At 45.8% G+C, this 23,228-nt stretch overlaps 10 protein-coding genes across 10 annotated transcripts; 6 read left to right on the top strand and 4 right to left on the bottom strand.

Annotated features, from left to right (window-relative positions):
• Positions 1-90: 90 nt before the first annotated feature.
• On the bottom strand, positions 91-1,788 carry OCA5 (LALA0S01e13718g1_1; the record flags this gene model as incomplete). Its single annotated transcript, XM_022774735.1, has 1 exon — positions 91-1,788. The coding sequence occupies one exon, from the start codon at positions 1,786-1,788 to the stop codon at positions 91-93; it is 1,698 nt and encodes a 565-aa protein (XP_022626802.1).
• Positions 1,789-3,571: 1,783 nt separating this feature from the next.
• On the top strand, positions 3,572-5,071 carry WSC4 (LALA0S01e13696g1_1; the record flags this gene model as incomplete). The annotated part of the gene is made up of 1 exon (XM_022774734.1): positions 3,572-5,071. The coding sequence occupies one exon, from the start codon at positions 3,572-3,574 to the stop codon at positions 5,069-5,071; it is 1,500 nt and encodes a 499-aa protein (XP_022626801.1).
• Positions 5,072-5,584: 513 nt separating this feature from the next.
• On the top strand, positions 5,585-6,931 carry RIM101 (LALA0S01e13674g1_1; the record flags this gene model as incomplete). The annotated part of the gene is made up of 1 exon (XM_022774733.1): positions 5,585-6,931. The coding sequence occupies one exon, from the start codon at positions 5,585-5,587 to the stop codon at positions 6,929-6,931; it is 1,347 nt and encodes a 448-aa protein (XP_022626800.1).
• A 254-nt stretch (positions 6,932-7,185) lies between these two features.
• GRC3 (LALA0S01e13652g1_1) lies at positions 7,186-9,234 on the top strand (the record flags this gene model as incomplete). The annotated part of the gene is made up of 2 exons (XM_022774731.1): positions 7,186-7,195; positions 7,292-9,234. The coding sequence occupies 2 exons, from the start codon at positions 7,186-7,188 to the stop codon at positions 9,232-9,234; spliced, it is 1,953 nt and encodes a 650-aa protein (XP_022626799.1).
• A 56-nt stretch (positions 9,235-9,290) lies between these two features.
• Positions 9,291-11,750, bottom strand: RIX7 (LALA0S01e13630g1_1; the record flags this gene model as incomplete). The annotated part of the gene is made up of 1 exon (XM_022774730.1): positions 9,291-11,750. One exon carries the CDS (start codon positions 11,748-11,750, stop codon positions 9,291-9,293), a length of 2,460 nt encoding a protein of 819 aa, XP_022626798.1.
• A 257-nt stretch (positions 11,751-12,007) lies between these two features.
• IRC19 (LALA0S01e13608g1_1) lies at positions 12,008-12,622 on the top strand (the record flags this gene model as incomplete). Its single annotated transcript, XM_022774729.1, has 1 exon — positions 12,008-12,622. The coding sequence occupies one exon, from the start codon at positions 12,008-12,010 to the stop codon at positions 12,620-12,622; it is 615 nt and encodes a 204-aa protein (XP_022626797.1).
• Positions 12,623-12,656: 34 nt separating this feature from the next.
• Positions 12,657-14,708, bottom strand: LALA0_S01e13586g (LALA0S01e13586g1_1; the record flags this gene model as incomplete). The annotated part of the gene is made up of 1 exon (XM_022774728.1): positions 12,657-14,708. The coding sequence occupies one exon, from the start codon at positions 14,706-14,708 to the stop codon at positions 12,657-12,659; it is 2,052 nt and encodes a 683-aa protein (XP_022626796.1).
• Positions 14,709-15,399: 691 nt separating this feature from the next.
• Positions 15,400-16,344, top strand: SNF6 (LALA0S01e13564g1_1; the record flags this gene model as incomplete). Its single annotated transcript, XM_022774727.1, has 1 exon — positions 15,400-16,344. One exon carries the CDS (start codon positions 15,400-15,402, stop codon positions 16,342-16,344), a length of 945 nt encoding a protein of 314 aa, XP_022626795.1.
• Positions 16,345-16,424: 80 nt separating this feature from the next.
• On the bottom strand, positions 16,425-19,457 carry GPI13 (LALA0S01e13542g1_1; the record flags this gene model as incomplete). The annotated part of the gene is made up of 1 exon (XM_022774726.1): positions 16,425-19,457. One exon carries the CDS (start codon positions 19,455-19,457, stop codon positions 16,425-16,427), a length of 3,033 nt encoding a protein of 1,010 aa, XP_022626794.1.
• Positions 19,458-21,155: 1,698 nt separating this feature from the next.
• On the top strand, positions 21,156-22,838 carry TPO1 (LALA0S01e13520g1_1; the record flags this gene model as incomplete). Its single annotated transcript, XM_022774725.1, has 1 exon — positions 21,156-22,838. The coding sequence occupies one exon, from the start codon at positions 21,156-21,158 to the stop codon at positions 22,836-22,838; it is 1,683 nt and encodes a 560-aa protein (XP_022626793.1).
• Positions 22,839-23,228: the final 390 nt, after the last annotated feature.

Below are 23,228 nucleotides of genomic sequence, written 5' to 3'. Positions count from 1 at the left end.
AAGCTAAACATCGACCTTCTGAAACGTCTTGCTAGCTGTAATATTTTCATCCGACCTTTACACATCTAGGTAAAGTAGGACGGTAAAGGCTTATCCGCCAGCATTGTCTTCTAATTCTCTCCAAACCCACTTCCTCCATATATCACCGGCGAGATTGTATAGCTCATCAAACGTGTTAGACGTTTTGTCGTCGTCACCCACTTCAATAAGCATGTGTGGCGCAGACGAGCTTGATTGGGGTCTTTTTGACAAATCGTCAGATTCTGCCTCACTAGAACTCACCGAACGAGATTCTATATCATTGCCATAAAGATTTCGATAGTTATGGTCATCGGCACGCGACAAAGACGGCACGTTGTTGAAAAACTCGGAAATCTCAGTTTCTTCGAATTCCAAAAGTTTAAATTCATGCTGCTGGAGAATTGCCATGTACACGAAGATAAGCTGTATGTGCGGATCCAGCAATGAAAACGGTATCCCAGTTCCCGTCTTGGGTTTCCAAAGAGGGTCCTCAGAATCTGTTTTGGTGGAAAATTCTAACTCGTCATCAGACGACCCATATTTGTTCCGCCGGACCAGTTCGGACAAAACTTGAAAGTCGCATTTTAGTTCTGATGAGCCCAAGCGTAATACCTCCAAGTCCGGAAACCAAAATGCATCATGTCCATATTTACAGATTTTGTTCAAGAACTCGGTATCCAAGTGAAGCGAAGTGGTTTCGGAGTACAAATGCTCGAAGATCTTGTTGTTGTAGTTGAGATAAAAATTCAAGGATCGCGGGTGTGGTCGCCAACCCAAAAAGGTGTCCCATACTCTGCCTCGGTCTTGTTTATGCAGCACACGAGCACCGGAACACTTGAACCACCAATACATCCAATTTGTTTTCTTTGAAGGCCTCAAACTTTCCTCGTCACTTACCGGCTGATACAGTTCCGGAAGGACTATTGAAAAGACTTTGAAGAAAAGTTGACACTGAAATGCTAGATCGCCACCAGATATTACTGGATAATACTGTGATGTAACGTCAGATTCGCTTTCCGCGAGCCTCTCGGCTTTCGGCACATCAGGAGAATGCAAAATGACCAGAAGTAATCTTTCGTAAAGGTCATTGAATGTGAACTCGGCTTTGGCCGGAATCTGGTTTCGTATGTGTTCCGGCAGGTAGTACTCATCATATAAGTTCACTGGTGGACCATGTCTTTTCCCCGGAAGTACGCTGTCGCAAGCGTCGAACGGGTACCATTCTGCCAAAGCTAGTGCAATCCATGCAAGACCACTTTCATATTTGAAGAACTGCGACCATTTTTTTAGAAATTGGCAGATACAGGATTTGAGATATTCGATGCTTTGCTGCTCTTCACAAGACAAGTTGAGAGGCTCGTTGATAAATTGACCGGAACTACCAACATTTGTGCTCTGACTCTTACTTGCTGCCGGTCCTCTTCTATGGAAGTACTTGCCCAGGTCATGTAAAATGAGATGCTCTATCTCTTCAGATTTTCTGGTTTCCGGATGATAGCGCCAGTTTTGGTTTTGAGAGTCCCAAACCAGTGTGTTCGACATGATATTGGGCGAAATGACCATTGGATGATACTTGAGTAGTACAGGCCATACATTTTTGCGCAGTTGTGGTGGTATGCCTGTGGTTCTAGCCACCAAGGCGAGCGAATCATGATCCTCAGCTTGAAGCAGTGTGACTACTTTGGAGACCAGCTCCCGCTGCCACATTTTTCTTTTCTCATTGCGCCAGTGGATGTGCGAATGCACAAGAGTCTTCCCGTCGGTCATCAAATAGCAGGCCAGCTATATGGGGTCGATTAGTTCTAGCTTTACGGCCTTCACAGATGACTGGATTTAAGTTGACTGGGGTACCACGCTCAATGCAGTGAGAATCAGTCACCAGCTATGCATTTAGGCTTCAACGTAATTTTGATCAAGTCACGTGACAAAAGGTTGATCTAGGTTTGATCCTGGCAATGAGTGACTTCCAGCCATTGACAACTTGAGTACTTCACACAGTCCGGTAAGAACCGGAACACATTTCGCTACAGTTGAGAGTGTCGACCGCGGGAGAAAAATTGTGGCCTTTGGTTCCAAAATACTCCGATCACAGGCTCGGCTGCTGGTTTTTTTAGATGTTGTTGAGACCTGGTCTTCTCTCAATACCATTAGCGACTCAATAGCACCTACAAATTCGAAGCAGTACTCTTTTGATGCAGTTGTTGGAGAAAAAGCGTCATAGTAGCACACGAATGGTCACTGCACTTGTTTTCCTTGCCCCAGCAGCTCGACTTTCGTGTTATTCTTATGTTCCTGGCTTAACATTCCACCCTGCTATGCTTATACACACTTCTTTCCTTCTGCGGAACTGCTTTCCCTATGCAGCAGTTTGCCGGTCTATATATTTTCCCAGGGCAATAAGAAATCTTCCCTCTTGGTTATATGTTCAGCAGAAAGGAAAGAGAACACAAAACACAAAGAAACCAAGACTAGATGTATTCAAAGCGAGTTATAAGGTTCGCATAGTATTTATGGCACTGTGAGAGAGTCATCGACCTATCTTGTGTTTCGCTAACCGCTTTTCCTCACATCAAGATTTGGATCCAATCTCTCACACTCAAAAGAAGAATATCAAGATAGCCTCTCACCGAACCGCAATATTTGGACTAAACCTGTCCTGTCTTCTGCTCATTCCGTATCGGTATAGAAGGAAGAATTTCGTGTCACCTTCCACTCAAGCCGCTCAAGATACCCCTATTCCGCGCCCTTCTCATTTGCCGCCGAAGTTGATTCATATACACCCCTCACCTTGACTTACGTTCCGTATATCATGATGTCACATGATTAAGTTTTGTTTTCCTTCTGGTTGATCACTTTATACGAAACGCGGCTACCGTTCTCTTTTCCCGAATGCCAAAAAAAGAATTTTCTGTGCAGCAACCTAGACGCAGCGAACCTTTTTCAGATTCGATTCGATTTCATTCAGAACGGTGCGTGAAACCGAAAGAAAGTCTCATCCACCCACGTCATGGCTCTCTGCGGATCGCACTACCCGTACGTCGAAAGCCCGGAAAGCACGGTGGAAAATGGTGTCGGAATACCACAATAAGTTGGCAGAAAATTTGGCTACCAAAGAATCTATAAGAAATGGAAAAACTTATCTTCTTTAGGATGGACAACCGGCAGGGAAGTAACCATTATCAAAATCCTTCACTAATAGAAGAAGTGCCGCTGCAACCAAAGTTTTTTGATATATTTGGACTCAACAGCCACGGCATCCCCCAAAAATAGAGAATAATAACTTCCACTTCTTCTGCAACCCTCCATTTCATCCCCTGGTCCCACGTGATCCATATTACGCCTGCAAGGTTTCGTTTACTTTTTCCAGTAAACAAGCGTCTCCGTCGGTGCGATTTTCAGCGTTCGTGAAAGCTAACCTGGCGATTTAAAATTATAAAGGAAATTTTACCTCGGAAACATAGATACAGATCCAAGGCTGAAGGAACATCAGATTCTTGAAAAAGTCTCCGGGTTTTAGTTAACACGGGAAAAATAGCTTTGACGAGCCTGGATGATCTCTAGCATCAGGGACCCCATCTTTAGCTTCGCAGCAGCATTTCTGTGGGCGGTTTTCGCATCTTTCGCAGGAGCTGCCCAGACCGTATGCTCGTCGCAGAATACGGGATCTACTCCGGCGAAATTCGACCAGTACCAAAGCAACGGGTGGTGCTCTAACGCATGTGGTGGCTACTCGTATGCGATTGTACAGGACCATAACTGCTGGTGTTCGAATACCGAGCCCTCTTCACAAACGTCTGTCGGGAGTTGCAATTCAGCGTGTCCGGGCTACGGCTACGAGAACTGCGGGAATGCTGATGAGGGGCTTTTCGGATATATTTATTTGGGTGCTGCGAGCTCAAGTTCGAGCATAGATGCCAGCTCATCAACTTCGAGTGCAAGTTCGAGTCCCAGCCTCGCCTCCAGTTCGAGCATTACTGGAATCTTTAGTTCAAGCTCCAGCTCAAGCTCCAGCTCAATTTCAAGTTCAAGTTCAAGTTCAAGCTCCAGCGTGAGTTCCAGTGCATCTTCAAGCTCGAGCTCAAATTCCTATCCAAGTAGCTCCAGCTCCAGTTCTACCTCTAGCACAGGCTACAGTTCAAGTTCCAGTTCGGTACCTTCAACTAGCTCGAGCTCAAGCACTACGTCCACTTCTGCTTCTACTTCCAGTTCGAGCTTTTCTAGTTCGCTCACTACATCAAGCAGTCAGAGCGCCAGTTCCACGCTGCCTTCTTCAAGCACAACACCCCCCTCCTCGACTTCCAGTTCGTCTTCTTCTTCGACCTCCTCCTCCAGTTCCTCGTCCGCTAGCTCTTCTTCTAGCTCATCCACCAAAGCAACGGGTTCGGAGACTTCTGGGGGTTCGGTTTCTTCCGTGAAGCTGTCATATCTAACTGTAACGGCGTCTCCAACTGCGGACGGAAGCTCGGGTGGGAACGTTTACACAACGGAAATCGTCACTACGGTTATTTCCACGCCAACCGGCCAAGTCTCTGCCGCTCCCAATTCCAATGGTGCTGACGCGAACAAGAATCGTTCCAGTGGTAAGGGCTTCTGGGGATCGCCCGGCAAGATTGCCGGTACTTTTGTCGCAGTTGGCATAGTGGTATTTCTTCTTGCCCTCCTGGCCTTTGTGCTATGGTACCGTCGCAGAAACCATCGTGACGAAGATTTTGAAAAGCGTTACAACGATGTCGTGGCACCCGTTGGGAGCAACACCAGCATTGGACCGGCTTCCTCTGCTTCTCCTAATGGGTTCATATATGCTGACGAAAAAGGCATACAGAGAGCCCCTCCAGCGTCTTCGGAGAACAACGAAAAACGAGGGTCTCAGGAGACCAGTGTTGCGGAAATGGATCACGGAAGCGCCCCAGAAGAGGGTCCTGTCGTTGTTGACCAACGACTCGATCCTCGGCAGATGTTCATGATGCAATGGGAAAATGGTGGAAGTAAAATGTCGCTGGCAGACGATGTGGACTACTCGAGAAAGGTCTTACGGGTAATGAACGATTGATCCAAGAAACCAAACAAAAAAAAACACATGGGAAAGGACGTTAGAATAATAATAATGTAATATAGTCAACGACTTCAATCGTATCGTCTCATTTATAGCAAAAAGGCGGAAATCGAGTTGTGTGCTCATGACTGGTCATGATTCGTAACTAAAACGCTGCGTCTATTCCTGTGGTCCCGTCATAGCCCTTTCTTTACTCTATACGTGATAACACAACCACCAAGTCCTGGCGTCTTCTACCCAGTCCTATGTCCATATCTCTACTTGTTTTTGTAGTCGGCTTTATAATGTAACTTCATACGTCAAATTCAATTTTAGATCGTGGCTTTGAAAAATTGGACCCTGGCAACGCATAAATATTAACTTGACTCTCTTTAACCGATTTTTCTCCAGATTTAAACACCTAAGAAATCTACCAAAATTCAGCATAACTTGTTTGTCAACTAGCTCATAAAGCGCGAATCAGTTACGGTAACTTTTCCTTGCAATTTTGAGTTTACGAACCCGTTAGAAATGGCACCTTTAAAAGACCTGTTGAATCACGACGAAGATCTCGGGATCTTGTCGTCTCCCCCAAGCGAGGATGAACGCAAATATTGGGAAAGATGTAGTCGCAGCGGTAGTGAATCGTGCCCATCAGAAGTGTCCAGTACTGAGAGTGACTCCCACCAATTTCTGGCATGTCAGTGGAATAACTGTGGTCAAAAATTCGCTCAACCAGAGTTGCTGTACCACCATTTATGCAACGACCATGTTGGGAGAAAATCGCAGAAAAACTTGCAGTTGAACTGCCAGTGGGGCAACTGCACGGCCAAAACTGTCAAAAGAGATCATATCACGTCGCATTTGAGAGTCCATGTACCATTGAAACCATTTGCGTGTTCCTCCTGTGTCAAGAAGTTCAAGCGTCCCCAGGATCTCAAAAAACATCTGAAGGTGCATTTTGACGACGATGCAGCGGCTGGACGTAAGAAGGGGCCCAAATCCAGCTCGAAAAAAGTGGCAAAACCGGACTCGAAGTCTGCTGAACTCACTGCACCCAAACTTGCATCAGCAACATTTGAGAAGTTTTTATCCGAGGAAGTTAGACACTACCAGCCCTTCTATACTCCACAGCTAGGCCAACGTATTCAGTCGTTGCCCGTTCCGTCGATATCTCATCTGGCTAGGAACATCCCTGAAAATGGTCTGAACCCTGGTGCTGCTGTCACACACACGTCGCCACGCCTACAGGAACACAGCGTATCTCCTTGCTCGTCTCCAGAAGACCTAAGGCATGCAGCAGGCTTCTTTACGTCCCTTTCTTACGATATGAACAGAAGACTTCCCCGTCTGCCCCAGCTCAATGCGGTTCAGCCCCCCACCGCTCCCCTCTCTCCTCTCATTCCCGCTGGCGTACCTCAAAGATACCCACAAGTACTTCAGCTTCCTCCAATTTATTCTGCTGTGCCTTATGGTGCTACTCATAGCAGCCAAATTCCAAGTGCTTATCAGATGAACGTTCCATTCGCTTCCTCCAGGGTAGATACTCCTGCGAGGATGCCTCAATTCCGCCCTGGTGACGTCTTCAGCATGCACCAAAAGAATTCTGGCCACTCGTCAGAATCTAGCACACACGAGGAGCAAATAGGAGATTTATTCAATGCTTTGAGCTTGAATTCATCTGACGAACAAGATTTTATGGACACTTTGGAGAAAGTAAACATCATGAAAGATTATTTGATATGTTTGATGCTTGAAGATGAATATCTCTCGGACGAAGAGGTCTCAACTGACGAAGTTCACGGCACAACGAAGCGTATCGCTGCCGATGTGCCATCTGCGAAACCTTTATCGAAATACCCGACCGTGGTGGTATAAATACTAGTGTTAGAACGTGTAAAATAGTGAATTAATGGGGTTTTTTATTTGAATAACCACACGGCTTGAACTTCCAGCTGAATATGTTGTCTTTTAAGCTTCGTCCATGAACTCAGCGAGGCCAGCCGATCATGTCATAATTTTCAACGATGACGATGAATGTTCCATTAATTCATGCGATGAGCTGAGCTATGCTCGAAGTTCAACGATAACTGTAAAGATAAGTCCAGTTCGCCTGTCGCTAGGTAATTATTATGGCTATACGTATGTCGTCAATTCATGGTGTTGACTCATGAAAAATGTGCTTGGCAAAGGCCTTTACAAAATAAAGAATATGTGCTAACTGACGCTTCATTGCAGCTGAAAAGTTGGAATCAGAACTTCAATATCAAGATGACATAGAAGACGACGATTCCCTAACATCAGAAACCTCCTCGAGTGTAGCAGATATCATTGATAGTGCTGATGATGATGCGCTGCCGTCGGCTGGACCCGCAAGTGAATATGAAGACGACGCTGAGGAAGGTGAGAGTGATGAGAAGGCTACCCAAGACATACCTAGTGCGAGAAAGTGGGAGAACTTCCATCTTCTCGGCGGTGTAAATCATTTTTTGTTGAATAACGACGGTACTAAAGCACTGGTGGCTTTAAAACAAGGTGAGGAAGTTATGATTGCAGGAAGCTTTCAAGTGCAGATTCTCAAGGGAGGAATCAAATATAACGATGTCCATTATAATGCCTCTCAAACCGCACTTCGTGTATGGCACCCATCCTGTTCTTCGATGTCTCCAATCTCAAGCTCTTTCTTCGCAGGTTGGAAGGAACGAGCATTCATAACACCTGAAATTTTAAAGACTCAAGTAGCGCACAAGGACTTTGAATGCATACTGCTTATTTCTAATAGATGCTCTGGATTACTTGAAATCTCGAAGCTAGACTCCATATTCAGCAATCTGTGGGTTTCTCGCGATTACCTCACATCTCATACCGCTTCCTCACAACAATCAACATTTGCCATCCTAACCGGACGCACAATGAGAGATACAACCTCCGTATTAAGTCTCAATATATCCAGTTCGTGGACCCAAAAGTTGGATGAACTCTCACTATTCCATCAAGGAAACCCTCTTGATATGCGCCTTATGGTCCTAGGAGGCAAAAATTCGGGGAAGTCTACATTCCTGCGGCTGCTATTGCAAAGGTTTCTACATGTTGATAATGACGATGACGAGCTCATATTTTATTTGGATATAGATCCCGGGCAAACCGAATTTTCTGGCCCAGATTGCATTTCACTAAACTGCGTTGGGAAGGATCTGGAACTTGGCAATCCGTTGGGACAATCACCTAACGTACCAACTATCGAACGCTACGTGGGTACGAACACTCCGAGCGCATTTCCATCAAAGTATCTGGCAGAGATTACAGAGTTAATAGATATTGCCGCCAATGAAGTTCACATTGGTTCCACGGTATTAAATGTCCCCGGTTGGGTCAAGGGATTCGGCATTCAAATTGTGAATAATATTATCAGTCGCTTCAAGCCCACTCACATCTTACTCTTGGGTTCTGTAGCGAAAAATCAATCACTACTGAATGAACTGCAAGTAGACGGAACGTTCTCTACGCCTCTGCGAGAAAACTACAAGGCAGAGGTGGATATAATTGATGGTTATCATGGCTCACCAGCAGATTTCTCACTTAAGGCGAGAATCCAACCTTATCACTTGAGGCAGTTTCGTCTTTTGTCCCACTTCCACAAACTGTGCAGCGCCTCTCACCTCATCAAGTATGATTTTACACCCTTAATCAAACAAAGACCGTTGAGAGTTTCATTTGGAGCATCTGGGCCGATAAAGGCTTTTAAGTTACCAATACCAGGAGATAAATGGACTGATAAGAATATCAAAGATATGCTGGAGGGTACCATAGTTGGTATTTACAAGGCCGCTGAAAAGTTTGATGTCAACACACAAGGTAGAATTCCCGTTGCTGGACAAAGTACAGGTGGTGTATTCCTTCATTTGGGCTTTATTCATTCGATAAACGTTCAAGAAGCGTACGTCAATATCTACCTTCCCTTTTCGCGTAAAGTCAGCCCCACAGATCAGTCTGCTTTCGATTTTTTTATAGAGAGACGCAAAACTGAAGCACCAGTGTCTGAGTTGTTGCCGCATAATGAGCTTCTGAACGATCATCCAGAACTCGAAATACCATTTGTTTCTTCTCGTAAGCCCAAAAAGTATGAGTATGTGTGGAAAGTACGGAGAAATATCCAAAGGAGAGGACATCTCACAAAGTGAATATTCGACAGTGATTAGAATGCAATGCTAAAATCTGTATAAACCTAACCGACGTTTCAACTGTCTTCTACCCACCCCATTTTTTTGTTGAGTCTATCGTACTTCGTTCTTTCGTTATCGCTAACGGATGGCTTGACCTTTCTCAAAGCGCGTAAGAAGTCATTCATGCTGACCTGCACATCCGTCGATGACGTTGTAAGTTCGCCAAACTCTTGTTCCAGGTTGTTTTCGGTGACTGAATGGACTTCTTCTGTCTTGAAAAAACTCCTTTTTAAAGCCAATACGGAGCTTTCTCGTACAAGAGCCGCCAGGTCAGCACCCGAAAAGTTTCTACAGCTTTCTTCACGAATCACGGCCTCAAGGTCAACATCATCGGCCAGTGGAGTACCATTAGTTCTCGTTAGGGTCTTAATGATGTCCAGCTTCTCTTCGAAGTTCGGAAGTTCGATGAACAGTGTCTTGTCCAATCTTCCGGGTCGCAGCATGGCAGCATCTATCATATCTGGACGATTAGTAGCACCTATTACAAATATGCCTTGTCTATCGTTGAGTCCATCTAGCTCAGTTAAAAGAGTGTTTACAACTCTAGACGATGACTCGGACAAAGAAGCATCCCTTCTGGGTACCAAAGCGTCCAGTTCATCGAAGAATATGACACAAGGAACGGAAGCACGAGCTCTTGTGAAAACTTGTCGAATTGATCTCTCAGACTCACCAACGTATTTGTTGAGCAACTCAGGGCCTTTTATGGAAATAAAGTTCGCCCGTGATTCATTGGCAACAGCTTTAGCTAATAACGTTTTACCGCAACCAGGAGGACCCCACAATAGAACCCCGGCCGGAGCGCTTATACCGACTTTCTCATACAGCTCTGGCCGTTTGATGGGCTGGACTATAGCCATGTTCAGCTCAACCCTGATTTTGTTCAAAGCACCAATATTTGACCAGCTTACGTCAGGAACAGTTGCAAATCCTTCTCTTTTCGCGGTGGGCTGTATCGTAGGCAAAGCCTTTAGGAAATCTTCATATTTTATGGAAAGGGAACTGAGCTGCTCTTGAGACAGTGGCTGCGGGAAATTCTGTAAAAACTTTTGTACTGTGGATAGAGGCAGTGGATCTATCATATTGGCTGTGTTCTTCAACTCCATGGCAATATCGCTAGAACCAAAGCCGCCATCAACTTCCATCAAACCGGGTGACGCTTGTGGCGATGAAGCATAATCTTGAAAAATGCGTTTGATTGCACACGTACCAGCAGCAGTACTCAATGCCTTAAGGTCAGCGCCAACGAAACCCGGCGTGAGTTTTGCGAGCTTAGAAAAATCAATATCACCATCTATCTTCAGGTTTTGAGACATTTTCCGCAAGATATGCAGTCTAGATAACTCATTAGGAACATTGAGGCAAATCTCCCGGTCAAATCTACCAGCACGTCTCAAAGCTGCATCGAGGGAATCTGGTCTATTCGTAGCTCCGATTATGATAACAGGTTTGCCATCTGTTTTTTCAAACGACAACTCATCCATAGAAGTCAATAACTGAGCAACAATTCTTCTTTCCATCTCTCTTTGGGCTCCACCATCCCTTTTTGGTGTGATGGCATCGATTTCATCAAAAAATACTAGACATGGTGCAAGGCTCTTGGCCTCTTCGAACAGATCTCTGATCTTCTTTTCACTTTCGCCAGACATTCCACTAACGACGGAAGGTGCGGATATCGATATGAATGGGACTTGAAGCTCACCTGCAAGTGCATTCGCAATCGAAGTCTTACCACAGCCGGGTGGCCCGTGCAAGAGAACACCACGAGGAGGCTCGACACCGGTGGAAGCGAATATCTCTGGATGTAAAATCGGCAGCCCGATGAGCTCCATTAATTGTGCCACCACATCTTCCATGCCCCCCAAAGAAGATAAATTACTGTTTGGAGGACTTCTGTCCTCCTGAGTTTTTTGTCTCTTTGGTTTCGAGCTACCATCCTTGGACCGTTTTTTGGTGGTTTGCTTTTTTTGATCTTCATCCTCCTCTTCATCTGCAGTCTTCGCTATTTTCCATTGGCTGGTGACACTCTTATTCATTTCATTCGAGTCCTGTGCAACCATTAGATTTTGTTTACTCAACTTTTCGTCTTCATCTTCTTGTGCCTTCGCTGAAGATTCTTTGGCGAAATAAGCAGAAAACTGCTCCTCTTCTTCAGCCACGGCTTGTTTAAGTACTCTCTCGACGGTTTTTTCGAGAAGTACCTTTTTCACCCGCTGCATTGATAAGTCTTTGGATAGTATAAAAGCTAGCACCTCGCCGAAACTTAGATCTCTGGCCAAAGAGACATCCGCAAAGTCATCCTCTTCAGACAAGCTTTCTTCAAGCATATCGTCCTCTTCCCGACGAATTCGTTTTGCTTCATTCATCCGTTGCTTCTCCAACGACTTTTCATCGAGCATACGATAGATTAGCGATGAGATTTTGTCGTCGAAATTGCTCGACAACGACGGCTTCGCTTTCTTCGCCTTAACCATCGTGACCGTCGTAGCGTTTTGTAGTAAGCTGAAGCTAAAAGCCTTCTATCACAAGGGCTTGTAAGTTCCGCTTGCAGCGTGCAGCTGAAGGGCATCGATTTAGCTCATCGGTTGATGATGCAATGTTTTTCAATCCTGCGTTCATAGTGATATTCGATTTAATGAACGTTCCAATGAGTTACAATTTTGAACCAAATGACGATGGCTCGGTATTGGCATGGGTTGATCCTAATGTGGGTTATGTTGTGCGTCTGTTCATGTCTCTCCGAGGTTCCACTGTCACCACAAGAAATGCAATTGTCACTTCTGAAAAAGCTCTTTTGTTGAATCATAGCAGGTATCTGCCACCTGCAAACCTGGTAAATGAATATCCCGAAAGGGACGCCTTGAGAATGTGCTACCGTAGGTTTATTCGTTTGACCCCTTTAGTGTCACAACGTCAAATGGTAAGGACCACGTATGTTCAGTATCTTCGCTATAAGTTCAGATCTGAGGACTACGCAAGAAAAGTGAGCGCCAGTGCGGTCTCGCTTCCACCGCACAAGCGCAGTATATTGGATGAGGTGGAAAAGAGTCTGCTATTTTGTACCAAGGCAGTTTCGGATGTGAAGAAAAGAGTAATCGACGAAGAAAAGACATCTAGGGATATCAGGACTGCAAAAAGTATTCTAAAGAACGTCTTGACAGTGGAGTTCGAAAAAATGGAATTGATTTCGAAAGATCCGGCGCAAAACCACGAACTTTTCCGCAAATCCTTTTCGTATCTGTCACCTAGCTCTAGTAGTTCAGCGCTTGACTTACGTTTTTCGTCGTTCAAGCACTTTGACGAATGTCTTATTCTTTTGAATGAAAAGCTTGGAACACGTTTATGATGTGTGACATTGTTGCGACTTCACAACCCTGTGATTAGGAAATTTTGAGGAGTGATCTCAGATCAAGCTTCTCGTCTGCTTTTATTCGAACGTTTTTTGTGTCCATGTATGCCTCAACAATATCCAATGCCTTGGATATTTGCTTGTCATCGAGACCTACAAAATTTAACCTCAACGACTTTCCCTCTAGCGTTGCTTCGATATTCAGCACTTTTCTGAGCGATGCCACCACCTTGTTAGAGAAGTCAACTGTGTCCGACAACGAATTATCTAGCGTTATAAGCCTTTCCGACGACAAGTGCTTCAGCAGCTCTTCAGCTGCATCCACGGAACTTTGATCATTCCCTCGAATTTCCAAACTTTGATTTTGGCTTGGGATCTGAGCTGGGAACATGATATACGTTCCTGTCTTCCTTTCAATGTCGCTGATCACTTTATGCCTATGTTGTGCATCGTGAAAAAAGTGCCGATACTGGCCCACTGACATACGAATACATGTTTTGGGTTGCAGTTCGCTGTATTCAGCCACAATTCGTTTTAACTCATTTTTAGCCAGGGGGATAGACTTTCTGTTTTTGAAAGGGCATCTCACGATCACATTATCTAGTCTGATAAAGCCGTAATTGTTCCGTTGTGCCCGAAATGTATTGGAAAATTGAATAAAGACATTGTATTTCCTCATTATGGTTTGTATCACTGATCCTCTTGTTCCAATGACTGGCCTGTGATATGCATCTGGGATGAAGAACGAATCCTCGGCCGGTAGTTCATCGCTTAGAAGGGAAATTCCAAGTTCAGATTTCTGGAAAGAGTCCGCGGTAAGTGTTATGAACATGTTGTGGTGACTTTCTTTAAACACCAAGTTTATTCCGCATTTAGCATTTTCCATTATCCTGTTGATTTTGCCGCTCTTCTTGCCAGAGACAAAGTCTCTGTATGCTGGATCCAACTCGATGGAATATTTGATCTGTATTTCACCAGAGATACCATGCTTTTCTATGGCGACTAAACATCCTGAAATGTTCTGGTAGCTGCTGATCAGCACGTAACTTGCTACCTCCGTGTCAAGCTGCATTATGATTATGCCATGCTCTGATGCAAGTTTGTGAAGGTTGGCCACCAGTTTTTTTTGTTGCGATTCGTCGGCGTTTGGGAAACTAATATATGCTTCGAACACCGGCATCAAAGCTTCCAATGTAAAGTGTCTGATAGCAGAACGCAAGGCGGTGATAGAGGTAGAGGCAAACCGTACAGTTTGCGCTTCCATTTGAATGAAACATTGATGCTTTTCCATAATGGCTTTTATCTCGTTCTGGTGGAACTTCGACAAGTAAAGCAATTTCAACGGGGACATGTTTTGCAGGGCCGAGTAGTACATGCTGTTCTTTGCTCCCTGGATCAATTCCTCGAGACATTCTTTGGCAGCCAAAACGGAAGAATGCGCCCTTCCAGAGATGAAGAGAAGATTACAGGATTTTCCCCAGGTGTGTGGCATTATGATCTTCACATTGTAAAGCTTTTGAAAGTATTCCACATTATTAAGATCGACCCCCGCACAAACCGGAAACAGCGCCGGACTGTCCACACTCACGCATTCGACCACTTTATTGCTAAAGAGGTCGAGTAACGCCAGTATGTTTGCCTTGCCAGCATGGACCTGCTCCTGGGGTCCCAGCAAGCACAGAACCCGCTTTCCCCTGTTTTTAGCCCCGGGAGTGTATACATCGTAGGGGACCACAACAACATCGATGCCGAGTTTTGCCGAAAGTTGCATTAATTGTTCGCTCTGGGGTTTTGTCAACTTTTGTTCTAGGGGTATTGAATAATGAATAAATACTGTAGATTGTTCCGCAGACTCTGTTGAATAATGGCATAAGACGCTATTTTCAAAAATCTCGTAGCTCTCAATCTGTGCGTGTGTTGCATCCAGCTGGCCAATACATTGTCTGGCTTCTCCGGATGGCACCATTTTCTTCACAAGCTCTTCGTTGGGCGGTTTCCAAAGGTTATCGGACGCCAATTCGGTATTTTGTGGTCGGAAAAAAATCGTGGTATGCAGTGGAACCACCACTTTTGGACGTTCCATTGCTCTCGAAGCTGTACTTAATTGAGAAAGGAGTTTACAGACCTGTTTGATGTCTCTGTGTTGTGCATGTTGTAGCCTTACAGATACGCAAATTTACATATATGCATGTATCCCATATTAAAAAGGTAAACATATAAAAGTAAGGTCGTATCACACGACATCGAAAACTCACGGCGAGTTTTTGAGCTTAGAGCACACAATCGTGGCGAAACAGTTAGTGTTCAATTTGGGAGATACACCGCTGCCAACTCTCCAACGTTTCTCGTGTATGCAAACCATTTTACTTGGATTGTAAAACTTATATCACGTGACTATTTCGTTTTTCGAAGAGTTTATTCCGTTTTCCAAATAAGAAAAAAAGGCTTACCACAGTTATGATAGTAAAGGGTTCTTAAATTTTGAGTACTCTCGATCTATTCAGCAATCAGTTCGGGTGTAACTCCATTATTGATAAATTATTACACGTGACTTTGTTTCTCTTTTCGTACCGCATGACCTCGTTTTTTTCTCAGGTAATCAATTACTATCAAAAAACCCGACACACCTATCGGGAAGAGATGCATCGTTTCCCAGGTAGTACGGCGCAGCACATTTGGCCAGAGCCACTTTAAGAGATCCTCAACCTGATAGCGGCAAGTCCGAGGTTTCTGAAAAGTATAAAAACTTAAGGTGTGTTTTTACGTCTCCCCTCATGGCAGTCAAAAAGAAAAAGTCTAGTAGCATCAAAACGCTGCGGAACGGTCAAAATAATACACATACAGGGTCAAACGACACGACGCGACTGAAACCGGAAAACGTTGGAGGCCTGGTTCACGATGAAAGCGACATCATTTCTTATCGGGCATATTTGACTCAAAACCTCATAAAGGCAAGCGAGATGATGGATATATTGACCACTCAAAACATACCACTGCCGAAAATACTGGCACCACCCATATATCCGAATCTGGACCTAGATGGTGCCAAAAAGTCTCTGGAATTTGAAAAACAAGAGATTGCGGCACTTGAAACACAACTGCTCACCAGCCATCGCTTAGAACTCCCGTCGGAATACATAGCGTTGAAAGAGCTATCGGAAGCTGTCGTGACAAATGAAGGCTCCACCCCAAAAGCAATAGAAAAGGTTCAACAAACGTTCATGTCAAGGTTTCAAAGGCATGTGCAAAATGACCGCATCGTCGTTCACCACAATAGGTTTCCTCAGCTTCGTGGTGACTTGTCTATAGCCCCAGCAGACTACTGGGCCAAACGGGCCGAAAATTTGGCAAAGCAACAAGAAGAAAGGTTAAGATTACAAGCGCTTCGTGAGCAAGAACAACGTGAAGAGCTTGCACGTAGGTCAGAAGAACAAGAAAGGCTGCGGCGAAAACAAGAAGAACAGCAGCTATTTGAGGACCCCTTTGCTCAGCAACAGCCGCAGCAAATTCAATCGGTGCCTGGAGTACTTGCATTCAATGGCAACGGTAACGGTAACGGTAACGGTAACAGTAGCGGTAACGGTAACCAAAATCAGCAACAGCAAGCGGATCCATCGCAGCAGGCAATGCTGGGGTCGATCTTTGGCGACGTTAATGGAGAAAATTTCAACAATGGCTTCGAAGACGAATTTGCTGATCTAGATACCGCATTCTTTTGAAAGCGGCTGGATTTCAAAATGAGAGTTGTGTTAATTTATCTAAACTCCGAAATAGTAAATGTACAGGTTTGACGGTTATTTCACGCCCAAAATAGGTTGTTGATTTGTCTGATCAGTCTGCCGCTTGCGAATGCAATAGTCACGAGAGTAATGATTACTTGTAACACTATCAGACTCAAGCTTGCGAACATAAATCTTGGACAAAAGATCTTCCATACCATCAAGTGTCTTCTGAAGTGTGTCACCCACACAAACGAGCTTAAACACAGAACAGTATTGTAGATTAGAAGCATACCACAGTTTGAGACCACGCGAGCTAAAAGGGTCTGGGGCTTCAGAACTGTAGGCGGCTGTTTCCAAAGGGTCAGAAGTGCGACTGATAGAGCAATAATGATGTGAGGCCCAAAAGTATTCATCACGATGCCCAAATGCGTGAACGGAAAGGTTATGCGTTCAGTGAGTACGAATCCGACGTCCCACTGCACAGCTGGTATTGTTGCTTGATGACCGGTAGAGAAAAACTGTTGATATGCAAGTAAGCCTAAGGACACAGGGCCAATTAGATTTTCCTTCAACTTTAGAAGATCAACGATCTCAAGAATTGACAACAGTTGATTGCACATCAGAAAGAGAGAAATCTGTGCAAGAGGCTTGTTGAACAACATGATGCACATGAAAAAGTTGATGACCAATAAAAAGAATTGTGAACCGTATACGTTGGCATACCCTAGGATTGTGGCTTGTTGAGACTTGACATCGTTGTTGTGAATGTTCAATTTTACGCAGAGTGGTCCCATCATCCAACCTACATTGGCAGCTATAAGGGAAAACCCTGCAACTATTCTGGATATTGTGAGCTTGAATACCTTCAGGTCCCAGGCCAGGTCTGGAATATTGTTCTCCATCGCGCATATCGACCAGTAAACAAAATTGGTCAAAAGTACCCAACGTAGGAATTGACTAATCCAAATCGGAGCCGCCGCTTGATAAGATGAACAAATGTTATAGTAGCCTTTCAAGCATGAGGGCAGGAACGCGACAGCGGTCAAGCATAGCATTAGACCCCAATAGGAGTAATTGTTGGCTGTTGTGAATGTTGGAGTGCAAAACTCACCTTGTTCCTCTCGACAAATGGTGATCATGGAAGCCAATCTGGTACATGTAATTAAGACGATCGAATGGTAGCCTCCAACGAGACGAGCGAATCTACCAAGCGGAGATGATTCGGAGTCTAACGGCTGTTTCTTTTGTGGAGATTTTTTTTCTTCCCCCATTGCAGCTGCTAAAAGAGCAGTGGTCAAACGTCTTTTAGGCAGAAATACAAATTCGTATAATGTCAACATGCCCAAGGTAGCCAGCAAAAAGCTTACAATTCTATCTTCCCAAATGGTAAAAGAGTTTGAAGTGAAAAGAACGGCATGTAGTGTGATAAAAAGAGCTGCGATCCTAGACCAATAATCGGAAAGATCCTCCAAAAACTTACGTCCGATCCACGCGACGGTGTAGCGGTCAAAAATGGTGAGGAAAAATCCCACACTTATCCCTACCGCTGTTGAAAATAATGTACACCAGAGCCAATTCTCGAAAAAAACGGGCTGATGTAAAACGTGGAAAATTCCATTGAAACAAACGTTTGATACTAATGTCATAATTGCAATCGTTGGCACAAATTCAGAGACCATCTGTCCGATAACAATTGAGGGTACAAGTTTTGTGATAATTATCAATAGTACGAGGGACGTGGCTAGGAAAAATATGCCCACTACAATGCTCCAGTAGTCAAACCTGGCCCACAAATCCTTGCAAGACTCTAAAAAATATTTTTGGTATTCGGGAGCAAAGGAAATGTCATTAATTGATTTTTCCCAAAGGTCTTGTAAATGCTCCGCTTTGTCAAAATTCGTGATCACACCGCTTGCGTCACTGTAACTCTTTATTTGGTTTAAAGTCACCTCATGGTATAGCTTCAATTCTTCTGCAGTGGCTGCAATTTCTTGAATAGGCCAACCCAGATTATTGAAAGATATGGGCAGCCCCAAGAGTAAGGAAAGTGTTGAGACCAAGTCGATCTGGTTCACACGGCGGTGATTTTCACCCAAGGACGTGGTATCGTAATGGTCTGGTGATAAGTGGTTCCACATGTTTGGTCTCTTGGAGTATAGCCAAAGTGCGGCTTCGAGCTCCGACTTTGAGTCTCCTCCATGGTTTCCGGTATGGTCCATACCGTGATCACCCATGACAACCAACAGCGTTTTGTCGTCTATGCTCTCACATATACGTTCGATGAATCTGTTGGCCTGTAGCTGCTTTTCCTTCATGGTGAAATGGTCGGGGCCGTATTTGTGGCCAACGTGGTCGATCCCGAGCATATGTCCGATCAGGACATCCCAGTTTGCAGGGATAGCTGTTTCGTTCAAGAGATGGTTTTCGAAATAGCGCATTACGCCGTTGTCGACGGTGTCCAAATCCCACACGTTGAGAGACTCGAAAGGTTCACTGTTGGGAGACAGAAACGGTCTGAACAGTGCGTCCCAAGTGTCATCGCCCGCGAAATAGACTGTCTTGTTATTCAAAGAAAGCTGTTTGATAAAATTGTCCTCGTCTATCACTGAGCCATCGAAATTCGAGCCTGCGTCTATGAACGTTGGCAGCGATCCGGTGGTGAGGCCCTTTAGCCGCTGCAAGGTGGTGGTAGGAGGGTCAGCGATGAATTTCAGCAACAGTGACGAATGGTCAGTTCCGTGACCATTTTTGAAAACCTCTAGATTGTTGTGGTGGTTGCTGTTGTATCCAAAATCGCTTGGATCTACAGGAATGGTAAAATCGAATCTGAGGGCATCGATGACCAAAATGACGCATTTGTCGAACTTGGGCTCCACCGGGCTATCGGTAGCTACGTTATCGAGAACATTGCGGGTGAGTAGAAACCCTCTGGCGAAAAATGCTATGGCAATGAATTGGAGAATGGCCAACGAGCTGATGAGATATATGTACAGTCTGTGGGTGGTCTTAAACCGGTGCAGTCTGGACCAATGCAGCCGTTTGTCTTCAATCGAGGTATTGAATACCCGTTTTCTGACCTTGCGTTCATCGCTCGCATCGATTGAGGACATGCTGTGGTGCGAGTTGGCGGAATGCTCGAAAGGCTGTCTTCTCTCTCTATGCGGGCAACTAACTGTGTGATTAATTATGATGGGTGGGTGATATGAGAGATGAGAGATGAGAGTGAACAGAGTGAACAGAGTGTTGGTGCCGGATGTACTCGAGTACATCTGGATCGAATCGCCGAGAGTATCTGTCACGTGGTAGGCATTCGCAATGAGTAACTCGAGTAAGCGCTGTTTGTTACTCGGTAGTTGTGAGTAAGTAATCAAGATCGAGTTTTACTTATCCATGGGCAACGAATAACCCGTGAACCTTTGATGTAATTCATTCGGCGCCAGGGTTTTTCACAGCAATGTTGACTTGAATCGTTCCCGGGACTTATCTAGACTAGCACCTCGAGCCGCACCCTGGGCTAAATGTGGGGTTTCTAAAGGCCTGATACTAGCGGATAATGCATTTATTCTGCCTGAAAACTCCGTGAAGCGCCAAGTAACGTAACGTAACATAAGCAATAATAGATAGGATACTCAAACCAAAAAAAAATCGGCCTGGAATCACATCTTTGTGAGTAGTCCTCAGATCACATGACACATTTCTCATGGCACAAGACAATGCTCATTTCTCACTACGACAACGACGAAACCAGGTTTTTCATTGTCCCCGCGTCGTGATACTCCAGGATGCACGTATGAGGAGCCCGCTCTTTCTTTTGTCTAGTGGACATCTTTCTTCACTCTTTGAGGGTTTTCGACCTTTACTTACGTTCGTCCGTAGCAAAACTCCGAATACCAACCAGATACCTACCTCGATTACCGACGCGGATACCTACCTCGATTACCTCCAATGGGTACAATCTGGACGATTCTCAAGACAAAAGCATCTCCCGTAATCCTTTGTCTGTATCTTTGTCCTCCCGTAGTGGTTGTCCCGCGCCCGATTGTCTCGTAACCGCTGCCTGTCTCTTCTCGTCTCGGAGTTGTGACGCCGCGATTGTCACGGAACGGAACCGTTTAGGATCCGCGCACGTGATCTCCGCCCCTTTGTTTTGTTTATACCTTTCAGGCCAACTCCACCCCTACACCAAAAGAAAAACCAAATATATAAAAAAAAAAAAAGCGAAAACACGCACTACGCACTACGCACACGCTACGCACACGCAAATTGCTCTGTCCCCGGCAGCGGTCGCGCTTCCGCCCGCGGGCTCCGTGCCTTCCGCCACGGGTCTATCTGACCCGAAACCCTAATCCGATCTGTCGTTCTCGACGTCGTCGTGCAAGCACTTCCTCATTCTTTCCTTCTAGCTAGCTGCATGGTGGTACCTTGCACTACGTCGCCAACGCTGGTCTGGCGCGCTTCCGTTCTTCCTCACTCTTCTGCGGCACACGATGGAAAAGGCAGCACCTATACATAAAAGGCAGCACACACTTGGCTCTCTTGGCCTATAAATTGGTGAAATTCAATCACCGAACGCCCTTGAGTCAGCATTGAGTGAGTAGACACAGCAGAGTGAGTAGACGAACAATAGCATCATAGCCATCCAAGAACGCTGTCACTAGAACACACACACACTCTCTCTCTCCCTCTCTCGCACACCTACATACATACAGACCGGGATAAGCTTTTTCACGGTACCGGAACGAATTCATAGAAGTACTCACCCCAGTCACCCCCCATTCACCCGAAACCACCCACACACCCCCGCACACATGTCCTCCCGTGAATCCAGCGACTACGCAGATCCCGTGCGCGAACTCGAGTTCGAGGGCAAGCCCAATGACGTGGCCAGCAACGGCGCCGATCCGGACCTCGAGCTAGAGCTTTCCCGCACCGGCACCAACGCCACGTCGGAGACTGAGGCCCGCATCAACCGCCGCGTCTCGCGCATTTTGACCGGCTCCCACAACGAGCCCGAGAAGGTCGGCGTCGACTACTCCAATTGTCTACCCATGGGCGGCGGCCGTCCGTACCCGCCCATGCTTCCGGACCGGGAGCAGTTCGAGGTGGCGTTCGACGGACCCGATGATCCGCTCCACCCCTACAATTGGCCCACCCGCAAGCGTGTGTTTCTGTGCGGTCTGTTGGGACTCAACTGTCTGGGCGTCATCATGGGCTCGTCCATCTATTCCTCGTCTATCGAACAGATCTGCAGAGACTACAAAGTGGCGCCGGTCGTGGCCATTCTCGGTATTACGCTGTACGTGTTTGGGTTTGCCGCCTCGCCCGTCGTGTATGCGCCGCTTTCGGAGTTGTACGGCCGCCAAATGCCGCTCATCCTCTCATCTTTCGGATTCGTGTGTTTCTCGTTTGCCACAGCGGTCTCCAAAGATCTGCAATCCATTCTAATCACCCGTTTCTTCGCGGGCTTTGTGGGCGCTGCCCCGCTGGCCATTGTGCCAGCGTGTATGTTCGACATGTTCAACACAGAGACTCGAGGCAAGGCAGTGACCATCTTTGTTATGGGAGTGTTCATGGGCCCTATTCTGGCGCCTGTGTACGGGTCGTACATCACTCAGTACACAACGTGGAGGTGGACAGAATACGTTATTGGCATCTACTCCGGAGTTATTACTCTAATCTTGCTGTTTACGTACGAAGAGACCCACCATCCAATGATTTTGGTGGCCAAAGCGCGTCGTCTCAGAGAAACCACAGGCAATTGGGGTATTCGTGCCGCGCACGAAGACGCGCAGCTATCGCTGCGCGATATCGTGCAGAAAACTGTTACCAGACCCATCTACATGCTGGCTACCGAACCCATTCTGTTCTGCATCACACTGTACCACGCGTTTGTGTACGGGATCCTGTACTTGTTGCTGGAGGCATATCCAATTGTGTTCGAGGGCAAATACGGGTTCTACAAGAACGGAGAACTGCCCTACATCGCATTGTTGGTGGGAATGGGTGTTAACGCCCTGTACAACGTCTACGAAGAGAAAAATTACGTGGCCAAAGTGCGGGCCAATGGCGGCAAACCGCTGCCGGAGGCCCGGCTCCGCACCATGGTGATCGCCGGCATCGTTTTCCCGATCGGGATTCTGTGGTTCTGCTGGACCGGTAATTACCCACATAAGGTGCATTATATGGTTCCCACAGTAGCCGGCTCGTTCATTGGGTTCGGGCTGATCGGAATCTTTCTACCGTGCTTCAACTATATCATCGACTGTTACCTGTTTTTGGCAGCGTCCGCCATTGCCGGTAACACATTTATGCGGTCCTCGTTTGGTGCGTCATTCCCGCTATTTGCAGGGTTCATGTTTGATAACATGGGCGTAAACTGGGCCGGGCTGTTGCTGGGACTGTTTGCGCTGTGCATGGTGCCCGTGCCGCTGTTGCTGATGAAATACGGCAAGGAGTTGAGACAGAAGTCCAAGTTTGCGTTTGTGCTGTGAAGACGCTTTAGAAAGTCAAGTAATGCCGAAATACGGATTCAATTTTTAATGCAATAGATACCCATAGAAAGATGCATGTAGGACAGGCAAGGGTGCGCAAGGGTGCGGGCCAGTCGCATTTGGCCAATACACTCTTCAGACAGAGTACTCGCATATCATACATTTGCCAAATGACAGCTGACAACAAGTTAGTGTGACAAAATGACACGGTCGTATATAGTGATGTTGTTTTCTAAGCACATAGTTCGGACGTTTTACAAGCGAGAAAGGTTGCGCAAAATACATCAGTCTGGTGTGCTACTATTCAACTTTTCTGGTCGCACACTTGGTGCCTTGATATGCAGGTAAGAAATGTTTTTGGAGCTCGAAAGGTCCGCTCCCCCCCCCCCC

This window comes from Lachancea lanzarotensis, scaffold LALA0S01 (genome assembly GCF_000938715.1).
Source record: "Lachancea lanzarotensis genome assembly LALA0, scaffold LALA0S01, whole genome shotgun sequence".
In the NCBI taxonomy this organism is placed as follows: Eukaryota; Fungi; Ascomycota; class Saccharomycetes; order Saccharomycetales; family Saccharomycetaceae; genus Lachancea; species Lachancea lanzarotensis.
The sequence above is the reverse complement of the archived record's forward strand: the minus strand, read 5'-3'. Positions and strand labels throughout refer to the sequence as shown.